The sequence below is a fragment of the Rhinopithecus roxellana genome, chromosome 19 (assembly GCF_007565055.1).
Source record: "Rhinopithecus roxellana isolate Shanxi Qingling chromosome 19, ASM756505v1, whole genome shotgun sequence".
In the NCBI taxonomy this organism is placed as follows: Eukaryota; Metazoa; Chordata; class Mammalia; order Primates; family Cercopithecidae; genus Rhinopithecus; species Rhinopithecus roxellana.
This window is the reverse complement of record NC_044567.1, coordinates 77,822,264-77,839,062: the sequence shown is the minus strand read 5'-3', so window position 1 is coordinate 77,839,062 and position 16,799 is coordinate 77,822,264. Positions and strand designations below refer to the sequence as shown.

The 16,799-nt window shown below is 46.0% G+C and overlaps 1 protein-coding gene across 7 annotated transcripts in view; it reads right to left on the bottom strand.

Moving 5' to 3' along the window:
- The window catches only part of MILR1 (mast cell immunoglobulin like receptor 1), a 29,268-nt gene extending 13,995 nt beyond the window's left edge, over positions 1 to 15,273 (bottom strand). For 5 of the 7 annotated variants that reach the window (XM_030923948.1, XM_030923947.1, XM_030923949.1 and 2 more), the window contains exons 1-5: positions 15,086 to 15,265; positions 14,952 to 14,993; positions 11,362 to 11,631; positions 7,063 to 7,347; positions 3,891 to 4,001 (exon numbers count right to left, since the gene is read on the bottom strand). In XM_030923948.1, the coding sequence (XP_030779808.1) occupies positions 3,891 to 4,001; positions 7,063 to 7,347; positions 11,362 to 11,631; positions 14,952 to 14,993; positions 15,086 to 15,140 (763 nt within the window). In that variant the 5' untranslated portion in view covers positions 15,141 to 15,265. Of the gene's footprint in view, positions 1 to 3,890; positions 4,002 to 7,062; positions 7,348 to 11,361; positions 11,632 to 14,951; positions 14,994 to 15,085 lie in introns of all 7 variants that reach the window. The other 2 variants (XM_030923950.1, XM_030923951.1) reach the window with 2 other exon arrangements.
- Between the last annotated feature and the right edge of the window lie 1,526 nt (positions 15,274 to 16,799).

Here is a 16,799-nt window from a genome sequence, read left to right as displayed (position 1 = left end):
GGTTTCACCGTGTTAGCCAGGATGGTCTTGATCTCCTGACCTCGTGATCCGCCCGTCTCGGCCTCCCAAAGTGCTGGGATTACAGGCTTGAGCCATCGCACCCGGCCACTAGAATTTTGTAATTAAAAAAAAAAATACTGTAATCCCAGCACTTTGGGAGGCTGAGGCAGGAGGATGATTTGAGTCCAGGAGTTCAAGACTAGCCTGGGCAACATGGTGAAACCTACAAAAAAAAAAAAAAAAAAAATTAGCCAGGCATGGTGTGCGCCTGTGGTCCCAGCTACTCAGGTAGCTGAGGCAGGAGGAGGCCTGGGAGGTCAAGGTTGCAGTGAGCAATGATTGCACCACTGCACTCCAGCCTTGGGTGATGGAAGTGAGATCCTGTCTCAAAAAAAAAAAATATATATATATATACACACACACACACATATATACACACATATATATACATATGCATATATATATACATGTATGGGATTATAGCCCTAGCTATAATCCCAGCTCCAGCACTTTGGGTGGCCGAGATAGGCAGATCACGAGGTCAGGAGTTCAAGACCAGCCTGGCCAACATAGTGAAACCCCGTCTCTACTAAAAATCAAAAATTAGCCGAGTGTGGTGGTGGGCACCTGTAATCCCAGCTACTTGGGAGGCTGAGGCAGGAGAATCGCGTGAACCCAGGAGGTGGAGGTTGCAGTGAGCCGAGATTGTGCCACTACACTTCAGCCTGGGCAACAGAGTGAGGCCCCATCTCTTAAAAAATGAAATGAAATAAAATAAAATCTTAAAGATGCATCAGATGTATAACTCGTGACCTCTGTGTTCAAGTTTTATGTCAGCTGAGTCCCTGACTTCTCTGAGTTGTGACTCTCTGGAGATGGTTCTCAATTGGTTCTCTTGCCAGTTCTGACAATATCTCCATGGCCCATTCCACAAGTCAGAACACTGAGGCTCAGAAGCAACAGCCTGAGGGGCTTGTCCAACAGCCCTCAGCTTGCTGATGGGCACCAGTGCTGGGACAGTCTTTTGTGTAAATCTTCATATCCTTCCACACTCATGTGCCAAATGAAAAAACCACTTTGAAGTCTTAACCAGCAGTGGCCATAAAACATGAGGAATGAAAAACAGTAAGTGGGCTGAGTACAGTGGCTCATGCCTGTAATCCCAGCACTTTGGGAGGCTGAGGTGGGAGGATCGCCTGAGTCCAGGAGTTCAAGATCAGCCTAGGCAACATAGTGAGATCCCCGTCTCCAAAAAATACTTTTTTAAAAAAAAGCTGTAACTGATTCTTCTAATAACATTGACAAGTTTTCTGTGGATGAAGCACTTAAGGTGGGGAAGAGAGAAATGATGCTTTTTTGTTTGTTTTTTTTTTTTTTTTTTTTGAGTCTGGTGTGTTTAATAAGGTTTTTTAAAAAAAAAATCTTATAGTAGAATAGATTATACTTTTACATTGAAAATCTAGAAAGCATAGAAATGTAGAAAGAAAATATATATATATATTAGGTTGGTACAAAAGTAATTATGGGCCAGGCATAATGGCTCACGTCTGTAATCCCAGTACTCTGGGAGGCTGAGGTGGGCAGATCACCTGAGGTCAGGAGTTCAAGACCAACCTGATCAACATGGTGAAACCCTGTCTTTACTAAAAATACATGGTGATGGGTGCCTGTAATCCCAGCTACTCAGGAGGCTGAGGCAGGAGAATCGCTTGAACCAGGGAGACAGAGGCTGCTGTGAACCGAGACTGCACCACTGCACTCCAGCCTGGGCAACAGAGCAAGACTCCATTTCAAAAAAAAAAAAAAAAGTAATTGCGGGTTTTGCCATAAAAGTAATGGCAAAAATTGCAATTACTTATGCACCAACTTAATATTTTTAATACTTCCAGCCCCAAACAATTGTAAACCTTTTGAAGGTGTCTTTTGTGCTAATGGGATGACGCTTGCTTGTCCTCATGCACTGAGCCTCCCCTACGTATGTGGCAGACCTAGAGTCGCGCGAGGCAAAGCTCTTGCTTGAGGTACTTGCAGTCAGGAGCAGCCGCACCACTTGCAGTGCCCAGGGTGAAACGAACACTGTTCACATGCCTTAAACTTGTGTTTAATTAAGAACACAAGTTCTTGGCCCAGCACAGTGGCTCACGCCTGTAATCCCAACACTATGGGAGGCCGAACGGGGAGGATTGCTTGAGCCCAAGAGTTCAAGACCAGCCTGGGCAACATAGTGAGGCCCCGTCTCTATTTAATATAGAATAAAAAAATAAGAGAGAGAGAGAGAGAGAAAAAAAAAAAAAGGAACACAATTTCTTAAAGTCATGACCAAGTACGTCTTTCATAAGAAGTTACACAAAGAAGCCGGGCGCGGTGGCTCAAGCCTGTAATCCCAGCACTTTGGGAGGCCGAGACGGGTGGATCACGAGGGCAGGAGATCGAGACCATCCTGGCTAACACCGTGAAACCCCGTCTCTACTAAAAAATACAAAAAACTAGCCGGGCGAGGTGGCGGGCGCCTATAGTCCCAGCTACTCGGGAGGCTGAGGCAGGAGAATGGCATAAACCTGGGAGGCAGAGCTTGCAGTGAGCTGAGATCCGGCCACTGCACTCCAGCCTGGGTGATAGAGCGAGACTCCGTCTCAAAAAAAAAAAAAAAAAAAAAAAAAAAAAAAAAAAAAAAAAAAAAAAAAAAAAAGAAGTTATACAAAGAAGAGAAAAGGGCCTCTTGTTTAAAAACATTAATAATTGCACACCCATGTTCCTAGCATTATCAAACAATAGACAAAAGGTAGAAGCAACCCGGGCATCCATGGGGGATAAATGGATAAACAAGGTGTGGTGTACTTATGTACAATGGGGCATTCTTCAGCCTTATCAAGGAAGGAAATTCTGACACATACGACAACATGGATGAACCTTGAGGACATTAACTAAAGTGAAATAAGCCAGTTATGAAAGGACAAATGCTTCCACTTCTACGAGGTGCCTGGAGGAGTCAAACTAATAGAGATAGAAAGCAGAATAGTGGTTGGCAGAGCCTGGGGGAAGAAGGGATGGGGAGCTAGTGTGTAATGGGGACAGAGTTTCAGTTTGGGAAGATGAAAAAGTTCTGGACGTGGATGGTGGAGAAGGGTGCATGACAATGGGAACGTGCTTAATGCCACCGAACTATGCATTTAAGCATGGTTTAAAGTGGCCAATTTAGTGTTATGTATATTTTACCACCATTAACAATTTTTAAAAGAGTATAAAATATTATTAAGAATTTCAAGATGTGGCTGGGAGCAGTGGCTCATGCCTGTAATCCCAGCACTTTGGGAAGCTGAGGTGGGTGGATCGCCTAAGGCCGGGAGTTCGAGACCAGCCTGGCTCACATGGTGAAACCCTGTCTCTACTAAAAATACAAAAAACTTAGCTGGATGTGGTGGCGGACACCTGTAATCCCAGCTTCTTGGGAGGCTGAGGCAGGAGAATTGCTTGAACCCAGGAGGCGGAAGCTGCAGTGAGCTGAGATCGTACCACTGCACTCCAGCCTGGGCAACAAGAGCAAAACTCTGTCTCAAAAATAAATAAACAAACAAACAAATAAATAAATACCAAATGTGGAGTTCTTCTTGGCACAGGGCCCTGTGTGACTGCACAGGCTGCACATCTGTGAAGCCAGCTCTGCTCGCCCTCAATCAGAAAAGGCTTTCCCTGGAGAAAGAATTACCCTCTGCATGAACCGTTCAGGGAGTCTATTCCATTCCCACTCCCCTTTCTCGTCTTTTCCTCCTGTTTTCATTTTCTCCCTATTCTATTTCTAATCCCCTTTTCTCTTTCTCCTCACCCTCTGCCCTGCTGTCTGTATCCCAAACCCATGGGAAAACGGTGGCAAAGCGACTAAAAGAACTTACTTGCTTTGTATTTGGGCAGTATCCAAAAAGCCAGAATTAGGATTATCACCAGCAGCAGCAGTAATAACCCCGGAAGCAGTAGCTTCAGACAGAAAGGACAGCTGCCTCCGTCTGGAAGAAGACAGCATCCACTGGTGACCATAGCATTTTCTTTGCCAATGACGTTAAGCCAGTAAGTGTTTTAGAAAAGGTGATGTCTCCCAAGTTAACCAATGTACTATGCACCCAGGTTCCCAAATGGTCATGACATCTGCCACTTATGGGACTTATTAGTCAATAAAGTTCTTGACCGGGCGTGGTGGCTCACACCTGTAATCCCAGCATTTTCGGAGATCAAGGACGGAGGATCGCCTGAGGCCAGGAGTTTGAGACCAGCCTGGGCAACATAGTGAGGCCCTTGTTTCTACAAAATAAATAAATACATAAAAATCAGCCAGGTGTGATGGCATGTGCCTATGATCCCAGCTACTCAGGAGGCTGAGGCAGGGGGAATCGCTCGACCCCAGGAAGTGGAGGCTGCAGTGAGCTACAACTGTGCCACTGCACTCCAGCCTGAGTGACAGATCCAGACCGTGTCTCAATAAATAAATAACTTAAGAAATAAATAAAAATAGCCCAGGCGCAGTGGCTCACACCTGTAATCCTAGCACTTTGGGAGGCCAAGGCGGGTAGATCACCCGAGGTCAGGAGTTCGAGGCCAGCCTGGCCAACATGGTGAAACCCCGTCTCTACCCAAAATACAAAAATTAGCAGGGCCTGGTGGCATGTGCCTGTAGTTCCAGCTACTTGGGAGGCTGAGGCATGAGAATCACCTGAACCCAGGAGGCAGAGGTTGCAGTGAGCCGAGATCATGCCATTGCACTCCAGACTGGGTGAGTGAGACTCCATCTCAAAATAAATAGAAAAATAAATAAATAATAAAATAAGTAAAAATAATAAAGTTTAAAAAGTCATGAGCAAGCATATCTTCCACAGTGGTCATCCAAAGAAGAGAAAAGCAATGTTTCCGGGGTCATAAGCACCAGAAAAGCCTGGGTGTTTACTGGGCAAGGCCCTGAGCCCTGGCAACATGTTTCGTGTCATCCAAACAGCTGCCAGTTTTTGAGTTTTAGCTGCAGGCCAGGCACTGTGTTAGGTACTTAGCCTGTGTTGTCTTACTTATCCTGTTGGCATCATTCCCATTTTATAGATGAGGCGAGTAAGGCTCAGGGAGGTGAAATGACTTTCCTAAGGTCACACAGCCAGTGAACGGAAGGGCTGTGACTCATAGCCAAATGCCTGACTCCAGCAGGCTGCCTCACTTGTTAGACCACCCTCACTGAATACCAGGGCGTAGGTTCTGTTCTGAGGATGTGGCTGGCTGGAGTGGTCAGTGTCCAAGCATGCCTTGTGCCTTTGCTAACCTAGTTTTTCTTTTCTTTCTTTTTCTTTTTTCTTTGAGACAGGGTCTCGCTCTGTTGTGCAGGCTGGAGTGCAGGGCACGATGATCACAGCTCACTGCAGCCTCCACCTCTCAGGCTCAAGCAATCCTCCTACCTCATCCTCCAAGTAGCTGAGACCACAGGCATGCACCACCACACCCGGCTACTTTATTTTCTGTAGAGACAGGGGTTTTGCCATGTTGCCCAGGCTGGTCTCAAACTCCTGGGCTCAAGTAATCTGCCAGTCACAACCTTCCAAATTGCTGGGATTACAGGTGTGAGTCACTGCACACGACCTAGTTTTCCTTCTATCCTTCTACCTTGACAAATGCACCCTCAGAAGGACCTGGAAGGTCAGGTTTGAATCTGGAATTCTCAGACTTTCCAGAGTTTGGCATCAGGACGTGGCAGCATGGACCGAACCCACTGAAGTCCCGGGCTGCCCCGCTTCCCACTTGGGCTCTGACCTGCACCCTAAGGGGCCTTGCATGCACGTGGACGCCCCAGCCCACATGTGCAAACACCATCCACACCCCCCACAAACAGCTCCCTTGGCTCAGGTCTAGGGATGCTTATACCCTCACTGTGGGCCACCCTCGGGAGGATGAGCTGGGGGAGAGACTGACGGGTACAGGCCCTGGAAATGGGTTCTGAGCTGAACCCATTGGGCAGGGGATCTGGGTCCAGGTACCCAGAGTGTGGAGCAGAAAAGTGGGAGTATAGGGTCCGGGTGGGTGCATCCCCATGGCTCCCTGAACCCCTCAGCGTAGGGGAAGGTACATAGCCCGGAGGTACCAGACCAGAGCCCTCCAAACACAGAGCTTGGCCAGGGGCGCCTCTTGCCCTGAGCCAAGGATGGTGCAGGAGTCTGGACTCACCATTGTTAGCAGTGGAGCAACAAACAGCCAAGCAGGAAGGCATGGGTATTAGAAATCAGTACAAGATGGCCAGGCGCAGTGGCTCACGCCTGTTACCCCAGCACTTTGGGAGGCCGAGGTGGGCAGATCACTTGAGGCCAGGAGTTTGAGACCAGCCTGGCCAACATGGTGAAAACCCATCTCTACTGAAAATACAGAAATTAACCAAGCGCGGTGGTGGGTGCCTGTAGTCCCAGCTACTCAGGAAGCTGAGGCACGAGAATCTCTAGAACCTGCGAGGCAGCACTGCACTCCAGCCTGGGCAAGAGAGTGACATTCTGTCTCAAAGAAAAAGAGAAAGAGAAAGAAAAAGAAAAAGAAAAAGAAAAAGAAAAAGAAAAAGAAAAAGAAAGAAAGAGAGAAAGAGAGAAAGAAAGAAAGAAGGGAAGAAGGGAGGGAGGGAGGAGGGAGGGAGGAAGGAAGGGGAGGGGAGGGGAGGGGGGAGGGGAGGGGAGGGGAGGGGAGAGGGGAGGGGAGGGGGGAGGGGAGGGGAGGGGGGGAGGGGGGAGGGGAGGAAGAAAGCATACAAGATGACAAAAAAAAAAAAAAAAAAACACACACAAAGAAAACCAATCTGGCAGTTCCAAGAGAGGTGCAAATTGGAAGGGGGGGGCAGAAAGTTTCGCCACAAGTCCCCCTCCTGCTCCAGCTTCTAGGCTTTTCTATGGTTCCTTTATGGCAGAAAGCAACCCCATGAGAGTTTGCGTGGACTCTATCATAGGGACCCTCCATGTGGAAGCAGGTGACCGTGGTGGGAAATGGGCAGGCAGAGGAGCAGCTGCAGTTTCTGGAAGCGAGTTCAGACCTGGCTGAAAGAACTCAGGTCACTCTTACCTGTTGAGGGCATGGTGACAGTTTGACTGTATGCTGCATAGTCGGGCAATCTGTTTTTAGCTTCACACCTATACTCTTCCTCTTCTCCAGGATTCTTCCTGGTTAACTTAAATTCAGCAGACTCCCTGTCGTACTTGGAAATAGCTGGTGATATGGCAATATGCTTTTCAAAGAAAGTGTAATTGATGGGCAGCGAGCCATTGACTGAGAGGCAATGTAATGTTATATGTCGGTCTGTTTCTGTTTGAATGACCGTAATGTTCAGCACTGGGGCAGTCACCGGGTCTGGAAGAATGAAAGTGAACATGAAAAGGATAAACAGACTGGGCACGCTCACTCAGACCACAAATACGGGTGGAACCCTTACTCCATTCCAGGCTGTGGAACCAAGATGAACGACCCCCTTCCTGAGAAGTCAAGCAGCTCACCGCCCGCTGGGAAAGGCCAATGGGCATGTGGCCAACCCCGTGCAGTGTGGGGTTAGCCGAGGTTCTCAGCCCAGTGCTGAGAAAGCCAGAGAGTGGAGGGTATCTCTCTGCTTTGAGGAAATGGGGTACAAGGTTGCCCTTCCTAGAATTCACAATCTATTTATTATTAATAATGAATATAATTTTGTCAATGATCCAGTTCTAAGTATGAAGTTGATAAGTGGTTTTTTATGTTTATTTTTTATAGACATAGGGTCTTACCATGTTGGCCAGGTTGGTCTTGAACTCCTGGCCTCAAGTGATCCTCCCACCTTGAATTCCCAAAGTGCTGGGGTTACAGGCAGAAGCCACCACACCTGGCCCAAGATGTGCTTTTATTCTCATTCCTTGTAAATTTACAGTGGGATTTTTTAATCCAAAAATATCATTTTCTTTTCAATGTATTTATTTATTCAGAGACAGGGTCTTGCTCTGTCAACCATGCTGGAGTGAAGTGGCACAATTATAGCTCACTGTAACCTCAAACTCCCGGGCTCAAGTGATCCTCCTGCCTCAGCCTCCCCTGGAGCTGGGACTACAGGTGCACACTGCCGGCTAATTTTTAAATGTTTTGTAGAGACAGGGTCTCGCTATGTTGCCTGAGCTGGTCTCAAACTCTTGGCTTCAAGTGATTTTCACACCTCAGCCTCCCAAAGTGCTGGGATTTCAGGTGTGAGCCACCACGCCCAGCCCCAAAAATATTGTTTTCTCTAACTGTACTTTTATTTATAGAACTCAGCTGCACAATTATCTTTCACTTTCTCCGAAGAGCAGGAGTAACCCTGCTAGCTAGATTCAAGAGAAACTCTCAACAGGAAATGGGTCTGCTACACTGTTAGATCATAGCCTATTCTATAACGTAACAGAAAAACCCAGCTATACATTTTATTATATAATGTATTAATAAGACAGTATTATAGGAAAGGAAGAAAAGTTGTTAAGTATCTACCATGTGCCAGGCATGCCATTCACATGATCTCATTTGACCTGCACGACAGTCCTGCAGTGTGGATAGTATCATACCCATTCCACAGATGAACCAACTGTGCTTCAGAGAGACTGAGAAATTTGCCCAATGTCACACAGCTAGTAAATGGCTGAGTCAGCACTGACTTCAAGAGTCCATACTTAAAAACAATTATTTTTAAAAAATGTACTTTCTGGGCTGGGCGCGGTGGCTCAAGCCTGTAATCCCAGCACTTTGGGAGGCCGAGGCGGGTGGATCACGAGGTCAGGAGATCGAGACCCTCCTGGCTAACACGGTGAAACCCCGTCTCTACTAAAAAAAAATACAAAAAACTAGCCGGGCGCGGTGGCGGGCGCCTGTAGTCCCAGCTACTCGGAGGCTGAGGCGGGAGAATGGCGGGAACCCGGGAGGTGGAGCTTGCAGTGAGCCGAGATCGCGCCACTGCACTCCAGCCTGGGTGACAGAGCGAGACTCCGTCTCAAAAAAAAAAAAAAAAAAAAAAATGTACTTTCTTTTTTGTTTTGAGACGGAGTCTCACTCTTGTCCAGGCTGGAATGCAGTGGCACGATCTCGGCTCGTTGCAACCTCTACCTCCCAGGTTCAAGCAACTCTCCTGCCTCAGCCTCCCAAGTAGCTGGGGATTACAGGTGCCCACCACCATGCCTGGCTAATTTTTGTATTTTTAGTACAGACAGGGTTTCACCATGTTGGCCAGACTGATCTTGAACTACTGACCTCAAGTGATCTGCACCCATTCGACCTCCCAAAATGCTGGGATTACAGGCATGAGCCACCGCAGCTGGCCCTGTGTTCTCTTTAAACATTTGTTGAGTGAGCACTTTGGGAGGCCGAGGTGGGTAGTTCATGAGGTCAGGAGATTGAGACCATCCTGGCTAACACGGTGAAACCCTGTCTCCAGTAAAAATACAAAAAAAAAAAAAAAAAGAAAGAAAATTAGCCGGGCGTGGTAGCGGGTGCCTATAGTCCCAGCTACTAGGGAGGCTGAGTCGGGAGAATGGCGTGAACTCGGGAGGCAGAGCTTGCAGTGAGCTGAGATGGTGCCACTGCACTCCAGCCTGGGTGACAGAGCAAGACTCTGTCTCAAAAAAAATAAAAAATAAAAAATTGATGAGTGAATCAGTGGTTAATGAATTTGTGTTTATGGCTCATAGTTTCAACTTTGACTGGGTTGGGGACAACACTGTGTTTTAGGCCTCATTAAAAACTCAGTAGTACAATTGCTTGCATGGAGTAGGTACTCAGTAGTGCCTATTGATCTGCCCTAACTGAAGATAATACAGTTTTATAATCTACCAAGATAGTTTTATTACTGGACTGTGTAATTACCCGAACAAATTGCAGGAAGGTCGTGCACAGAAAACATATGAACTGATGGGCTTATCGCCCAGCGCAGCAGGAGTCTGACCACTAGAGAACACCATCAGCTATGTTCCTGCCCTCACATATCCATCATATTCCAGTACCATGTTTGCAGGGATTTTCCCCCTCCTTCTTCCTTTTCCTTTCACAAGGAATGTACTCAGTTTATGTCCAAAGATCATTGGGATTTTTTTTTTTTTTTCTTGAGACAGGGTCTCTCTCTGTCATCCAGGCTGGTGTGCAGTGGTGCAATCACAGCTCACTGCAGCCTTGAACTCCTGGGCTGAGGCAATCCTCCCAACTCAGCCTCCTGAGTAGTTGGCACTATAGACATGCCACCATGCTCAGCTACATATATATATTTTTTAACTTTTTGTAGACACATGGTCTCCATATAATGCCCAGGCTGGTCTCAAATTCCCGGGCTCAGGTGATCCTCCCGCCTCAGTCTCCCAAAGTGCTGAGATTACACCTGTGAGCCACTGCACCTGGCCAAGATAATTGGTTCTAACCTGGAGTCCGTAGCATCCTCTAAAACCTTATGCAGAAATTTGTATCTGCAGTTTTATGAATATTTCTCTGGAGAAGGTATCCATTGCTATCATTAGATTATTAAGACAGTTATAACCTAAAAAGCTAAGAATCACTGAGCTACAGCAATGTCACCCAGTAGAACTTTCTGTGATGATGGGAATGGTCTACATCTGTGTTGTCCAGTGTGGCAGCCACCAGCTACAGGTGTGGCTACCAAAGTCTTGAAATATAACCAATGAGACTGTGGAGTGAAATTTTTTATTTCATCTAATTTTAATTAACTTGATTTCAATTATGGCATGTGCTTGTAATCCCAGCTATTCAGGATGCTGAAGTGGGAGGATCTCTTAAAAACAGGAGTTTGAGACTGCAGTGGACTTTGATTTCCTGTGAGTAGCCTCTGCACTCCAGCCTGGGTGACATAGTCTATTAAATTAATAAATTTTGGCCAGGAGAGGTGGCACACGCCTGTAATCCCAGCACTTTGGAAGGCTGAGGCGGGTGGATCACCTGAGGTCAGGAGTTCAAGACCAGCCTGACCAACACGGTGAAACCTTGTCTTAAGTAAAAATACAAAAATTAGCCAGGTGTGGTGATGGGTGCCTGTAATCCCAGCTACTTGGGAGGTTGAGGCAGGAGAATGCCTTGCACCCGGGAGGCGGAGGTTGCAGTGGACCAAGATTGTACCACTGTACTCCAGCCTGGGCAACAGAGTGAGACTCTGTTTCAAAAAAAAAAAAAAAAGAGAATACAGATCTCAAAAATTCAAAAATTAAAAATACTTCCTGTTGACCAGGTCTAAAAATAAATAAAAAATAAAAAAAGACTAAAGATCGCAGTAACATACTTTCCAGGTTGTTAAGTGTTCACAAGGGTCATGGAGAGCCCCTCATAGAACCAGAAAAGACCCTATAAATTATAGGAGCTCCAAGGAACAGGTGCTCTACTTACCGACAATTGTGAAGTTGAAGTCACGGCTGTATTTTGAGCAGCTGCAAACTTGGGCTTTGCATTTGTAGGGGCCTGATTCATGGGCTTCTGTGATGCTTAGGTTAAAAATTGCAGGTTCACCTTTTCCATTCTGGGTTCCCAGGTGTGTCTTATGTCGAAACAATGAATAGGTGATCTGCAGTGATTTGTTCTTATGGGAGCAAAACATAGATACATTTTGACCCTTCATAACCACATTAGTCTTCGAGTCCAAACATGGAGAAGGGAATTCTGAAAAACAAAATGACACAAGAAAAAGTCCTTGTTAAGATCCTGGCTGGGCAAGGTGGCTCACGCCTGTAATCCCAGCACTTTGGGAGGCTCAAGGCAGGTGGATCACTTGAGGCCATCAGTTCGAGACCAGCCTGGGCAACATGGCAAAACCCTGTCTCTACTAAAAATACAAAAATTAGCCAGCATGGTGGCGGGCACCTGTAATCCCAGCTACTCAGGAGACCGAGGCAGGAGAATTGCTTGAACCCGGGAGGTGGAGGTTGCAGTTAGCCAAGATCATGCCACTGCACTCCAGTCTGGGTGACAGAGTGATACTATTTCAAAAAATAAAAATAAAAAATAAACAAGAAGTTATTGAAGCTGGGTGTGGTGGTTCACGCCTATAATCCTAGCACTTTGGAAGGCTGTGGTGGGAGGATCACTTGAGGTCAGGAGTTCGAGAACAGCCTGGGCAAAATAGAGAGGCCTCATCTCTAATTTTTAGAAAGCAAAACAGAACAAACAAAACATAGCTGGGACCAGTGGATGGCTTGGGTGGAAGACAGATTAAGACTCTTCAAAAACGCTTTTAAAAATACAATAAACTCTTCTCCCACTCTTTGATCTGGACAATTAACATTTTCTCAGTCTTATATAAACTCAACTTTTTTTTTTTTTTTTTGAGACAGAGTCTCACTCTGTTGCCCAGGCTGGAGTACAGTGGCATGATCTTGACTTACCACAGCCTCGACCTTCCAGGCTCAACTGATCCTCCCGCCTCAGCCTCCTGAGTAGCTGGGACTATAGGCACACATTACCATGCCCAGCTAATTTTTGTAGTTTTGGTAGAGACAGGGTTTCACCATGTTGGCCAGGCTGGTCTCGAACTCCTGACCTCAAGTGACTGCCTGCCTCAGCCTCCCACAGTGCCGGGATTACAGGTGTGAGTCATTGTGCCCCGCCATATAAACTCAACTTTAAGACAAGACCTAAACTACCTTTCCAACCAAATAGCCAACCCTAAGTTTTTTCTAATATAGGAATGCTAGAGCGTTTGTGGCCAGTAAACATGAAAAAAGATGCTCAGCTTCACAAGTGATGAGGCAACTGCAAATTAAAACAACACTGAGATATCATTTTTCACTCATCAGATTGGCAGAAATTTTAAAAACGATTGGCCAGGCACAGTGGCTCATGCCTGTAATCCCAGCAATCTGGGAGGACGAGGCAGGCAGATCTCTTGAGTCCAGGAGTTCGAGACCAGCCTGGGCAAATGGTGAAACGCTGCCTCTACTAAAAATACAAAAATTAGCTGGGCAGGGTGGCGCACACCTGTATGGCACTACTTGGGAGGCAGCGGAAGCGGGAGGATCAATTGAGCTTGGAAGTTCAAGGCTGCAGAAAGCTGAGATCGCACCACTGCACTCCAGTCTGGGCGACAGAGCAGAGACTCTGTCTCAAAGAAAGAAAGAAAAAAAAACCCTAAATAAAATTAAAAAGTAAAAGTGATGATATCCACCATTGGGGAGTGGGTGGGCAAACTCATCCACCGTTGGTGATGGATAGGATACGATCAGCCTTGTTGGGAGGGCAACTTAGCAGGGTCTGTGACAATTTAAATGTGTATGCCCTCTGACTTTGCAATTTCAATTCTAGAATTTCATTCTACAGAGATGCTTTCAAGCTCTCAAGCATCCATAAAGGATGTTTTGTACAAGGATGTTTACTGTAGCATCGTTTATATTGCCCCCCAAAAGTGGAACAATAAATAAGGATGGTTGAAAGAATCATGGCTGAGTCTTAAAATACCATGCAGCTGTTGAAAAAGAGGAACTGAGGCCAGGTGTAGTAGCTCATGCCTGTAACCCCAGCACTTTGGGAGGCCGAGGCGGGAGGATCACGAGGTCAAGAGTTCAAGAACAGCTTGGCCAACATGGTGAAACCCCGTCTCTACCAAAAAAAATACAAAAATTAGTCAGGCATAGTGGCACCTGTAATCCTAGCTACTCGGGAGGCTGAGGCAGGAGGATCCCTTGAAACCAGGAGGCGCAGGTCACAGTGAGCTGAGATTGCGCCACTGTACTCCAGCCTGGACAACAAGGTGAAACTCCATCTCAAACAAACAAACAAACAAAAGAAAGAAAAAGATGAGCTAAATCGGTATCTACTACTTAGAAAAGATGTCTATAATATATTAAGTTAAAAGAAAGTCACAGACAAGTTTATTTACTATGATACCGAATATAAAATGACTGTTGACAGCAGTTGCTTCTGAAAGTAGGAAGGGGAGAAGGATTAGACAAGGATTGTAATGGAATTTTACATTTTATACAGTAACAACAACCACTTTGACTATCACTTATGGATGGTTTACCATATGCCTGGCACTGTGACGAGGAGCAGGGATTGTCTCATTTGATCTGCACACTAGCCTTCCAGGTAGGTGCTTTTATTAGCCCACTTCACAGATGAAAGAAATTACGGTGTCTCACGCCTGTAATCCTAGTACTTTGGGAGTCTGAGGAGGACGGATCGTGAGGTCAGGAGATCAAGACCATCCTGGCTAACAAGGTGAAACCCCATCTCTACTAAAAATATAAAAAATTAGCCAGGCTTGGTGACATATGCCTATAGTCCCAGCTACTCAGGAGGCTGAGGCAGGAGAATCGCTTGAACCCAGGAGGCAGAGGTTGCAGTGAGCCGAGATGGCACCACTGACTCCAGCCTGGGCAACAGAGCAAGACTCTGTCTAAAAAAAAAAAAAAAAAAAAAAAAAGAAATTAAGGTCAAAGTCGGTATGTCATGAGCTCAGGCTGCTGGCTAGTAACTAGTAGAACCAGAGTTAGACCACTTCCCCATGTATATTTCTAGTGTTGCTGGAATTATTTCACAATAATTCCGTGGGGTTTTTTTTTGTTTTTTTTTTTTTAAGAAATGAGGTCTCACTATGTTGTTCAGGCTGGCTTCGAACTCCTGAGCTCAAGCAATCCTACCCCATTAGCCTCCCAAAGTGCTGGGATTACAGGCCTGAGGCACCATGCCCAGCCTGTGTGTTGGCTTTCTAGTTAAAACACAACAACCATTAAACAATAACAAGGAAAGTTAGAAAACTTTCATTGTGAAAACAATTTCAATATTTTGTCAGAGTCTCAGGAAAAAACGCTGCAATCCCCTCCCAAAAATCATTTTATTTTAAGTAATAGATAATTGAAAAGACCATTCTTTGGTTGTTCATAAAAGTTCAGAAACACTTTCGAATGGACGCTCATGTTGCAATCAGACTGTCTCACCACTTCAATGAAAATGGTTTCAGTAAGAAAGAAGTAAGTGAAACTTACCATTTGTTTTCATTGCCTCACAATCCAATACAGCTTTTCTACCTGAAAGAGAGAAAAGGAGCACGATTAAGCTCACTTTCCACATGACGCGTTGGCTTAGAGGTTCGAGCCTCAAAATAATAAGGGGAGCTTACATGTGACAGAAGAAAATATGCTCCAGAAAAGGAGCCTGTTCAAATGTCTCCACATTCTCCCAGATGAAGTCCAAGACGGGGTCAGAAGGCATAGTAGCACCACAGTAGTGAGTCACTCGGAGAACTTCCTCTTTTGTGTGGCCAAGTTAAGAAAGTCAGAGGGTTTAGATGAGCTTTGTATAATATGACTGGTTCGTTCGACCAATCTGTTTTCCTCTATGAGTTCCCGTAAGTAGAGAGATATTTGGTAGACTGTCACCTGCCCCCCACACCCCCTGCCACCCAGTCCCACACTGGCTGGGAAAGAGAAAAGGAGGTAAATCTGACTGTTATATTGTCTATGTAAACCCACCTGATCTCCTTGCTCTGGACTCAGTCTATGCCAAAAGGAGTTTAGTGGAAGTTCGGTTTAGTCTTTAGAAGCAAACTGACTGTCTTAAGCAGATAATACAAATATTGTATCAAAAATGCCTGCTTTTTTTTTTTTTTTTTTTTGAAACTGGCCTCACTCCATCACCCGGGTTGGAGTGGAGTGCTGTGATCATAGCTCATTGCTGCCTCAAACTCCTGGGCTCAGGTGATCCTCCCACTTCAGCCTCCTGAGTAGCTGGGCCCACAGGTGTGTACCACCATGCCTGGCTAATCATTTTTATTTGTAGAGACAGGGGTCTAGTTGCCCAGGCTGGTGTTAAACTCCTGAGCTCAGGTGATCCTCCCACCTGAGCCTCCCAAATTGCCGGGATTACAGGTGTGAGCTACTGTGCCTAGCCAAAAATGCCTGCTTTCGTTAAATGTTGATTCCTAGACCCCACTCCAGACTGAACGGGTTTGAAGTCTGGGACTCTGATTTTTTTTTTTTTTTTTTTTTAAACAAGGGCCCCAAGTGATTCTTACACACAGTGAAGTCTGAGAAATATTTGTACAAGATGCTGCTGCCTCGGTGATTTCTGAATCAAGGGAGCCTTGGGGACTTGTTATTACAGCGAGCCCTCCAGTGTCAGGAGATCTGAGGTAGGAGTTAACTTAGATCAGCCTTTAAAATAAAACATGCAGGCCAGGTGTGGTGGCTCATGCCTGTAATCCTAGCACTTTGGGAGGCCGAGGCGGACGGATCACCTGAGGTTAGGAGTTTGAGACCAGCCTGGCCAACACCGCAAAATCCCATCTCTAGTAAAAATACAAAAAAAAAAAAAAAAAAAAAAAAAAAAAAAAAAAAAATTAGCTGGGCATGGTGGTGCGTGCCTATAATCCCAGCTACTTGGGGGGCTGAGGCAGGAGAATCCCTTGAACCCGGGAGGTGGAGGTTGCAGTGAGCCGAGATTGCACCACTGCACTCCAGCCTGGGTGATAGAGTGAAACTCCATCTCAAAAAAAAAAAAAAAGTCAATTGAAATAGGATGTGCAGAGCCACTTCTTGATGGAGTGGAGATCACCAAAAGGATAGAAAGGTATGACTATGGGGCTAGGTGGGCGAGACAGCTGGTCGACACGTGCAAGAATTGACAGGTCCACCAAGAGGAAGCAAGGAGCTAAATGGCAGGGGTGGCCTTGAGCTGGAACATTCGTCTCTGTGCCTTAGGTCCCAAGGTGTAACCAAATCCCTCCTTATTGACTTAGGGTCACCTAGCTAGGGGGTTTGACAGAGTCTTGCTCTGTCTCCCAAGCTGGAGTGCAGTGGTACCATCTTGGCTAACTGCAACCTCCACTTCCCAGA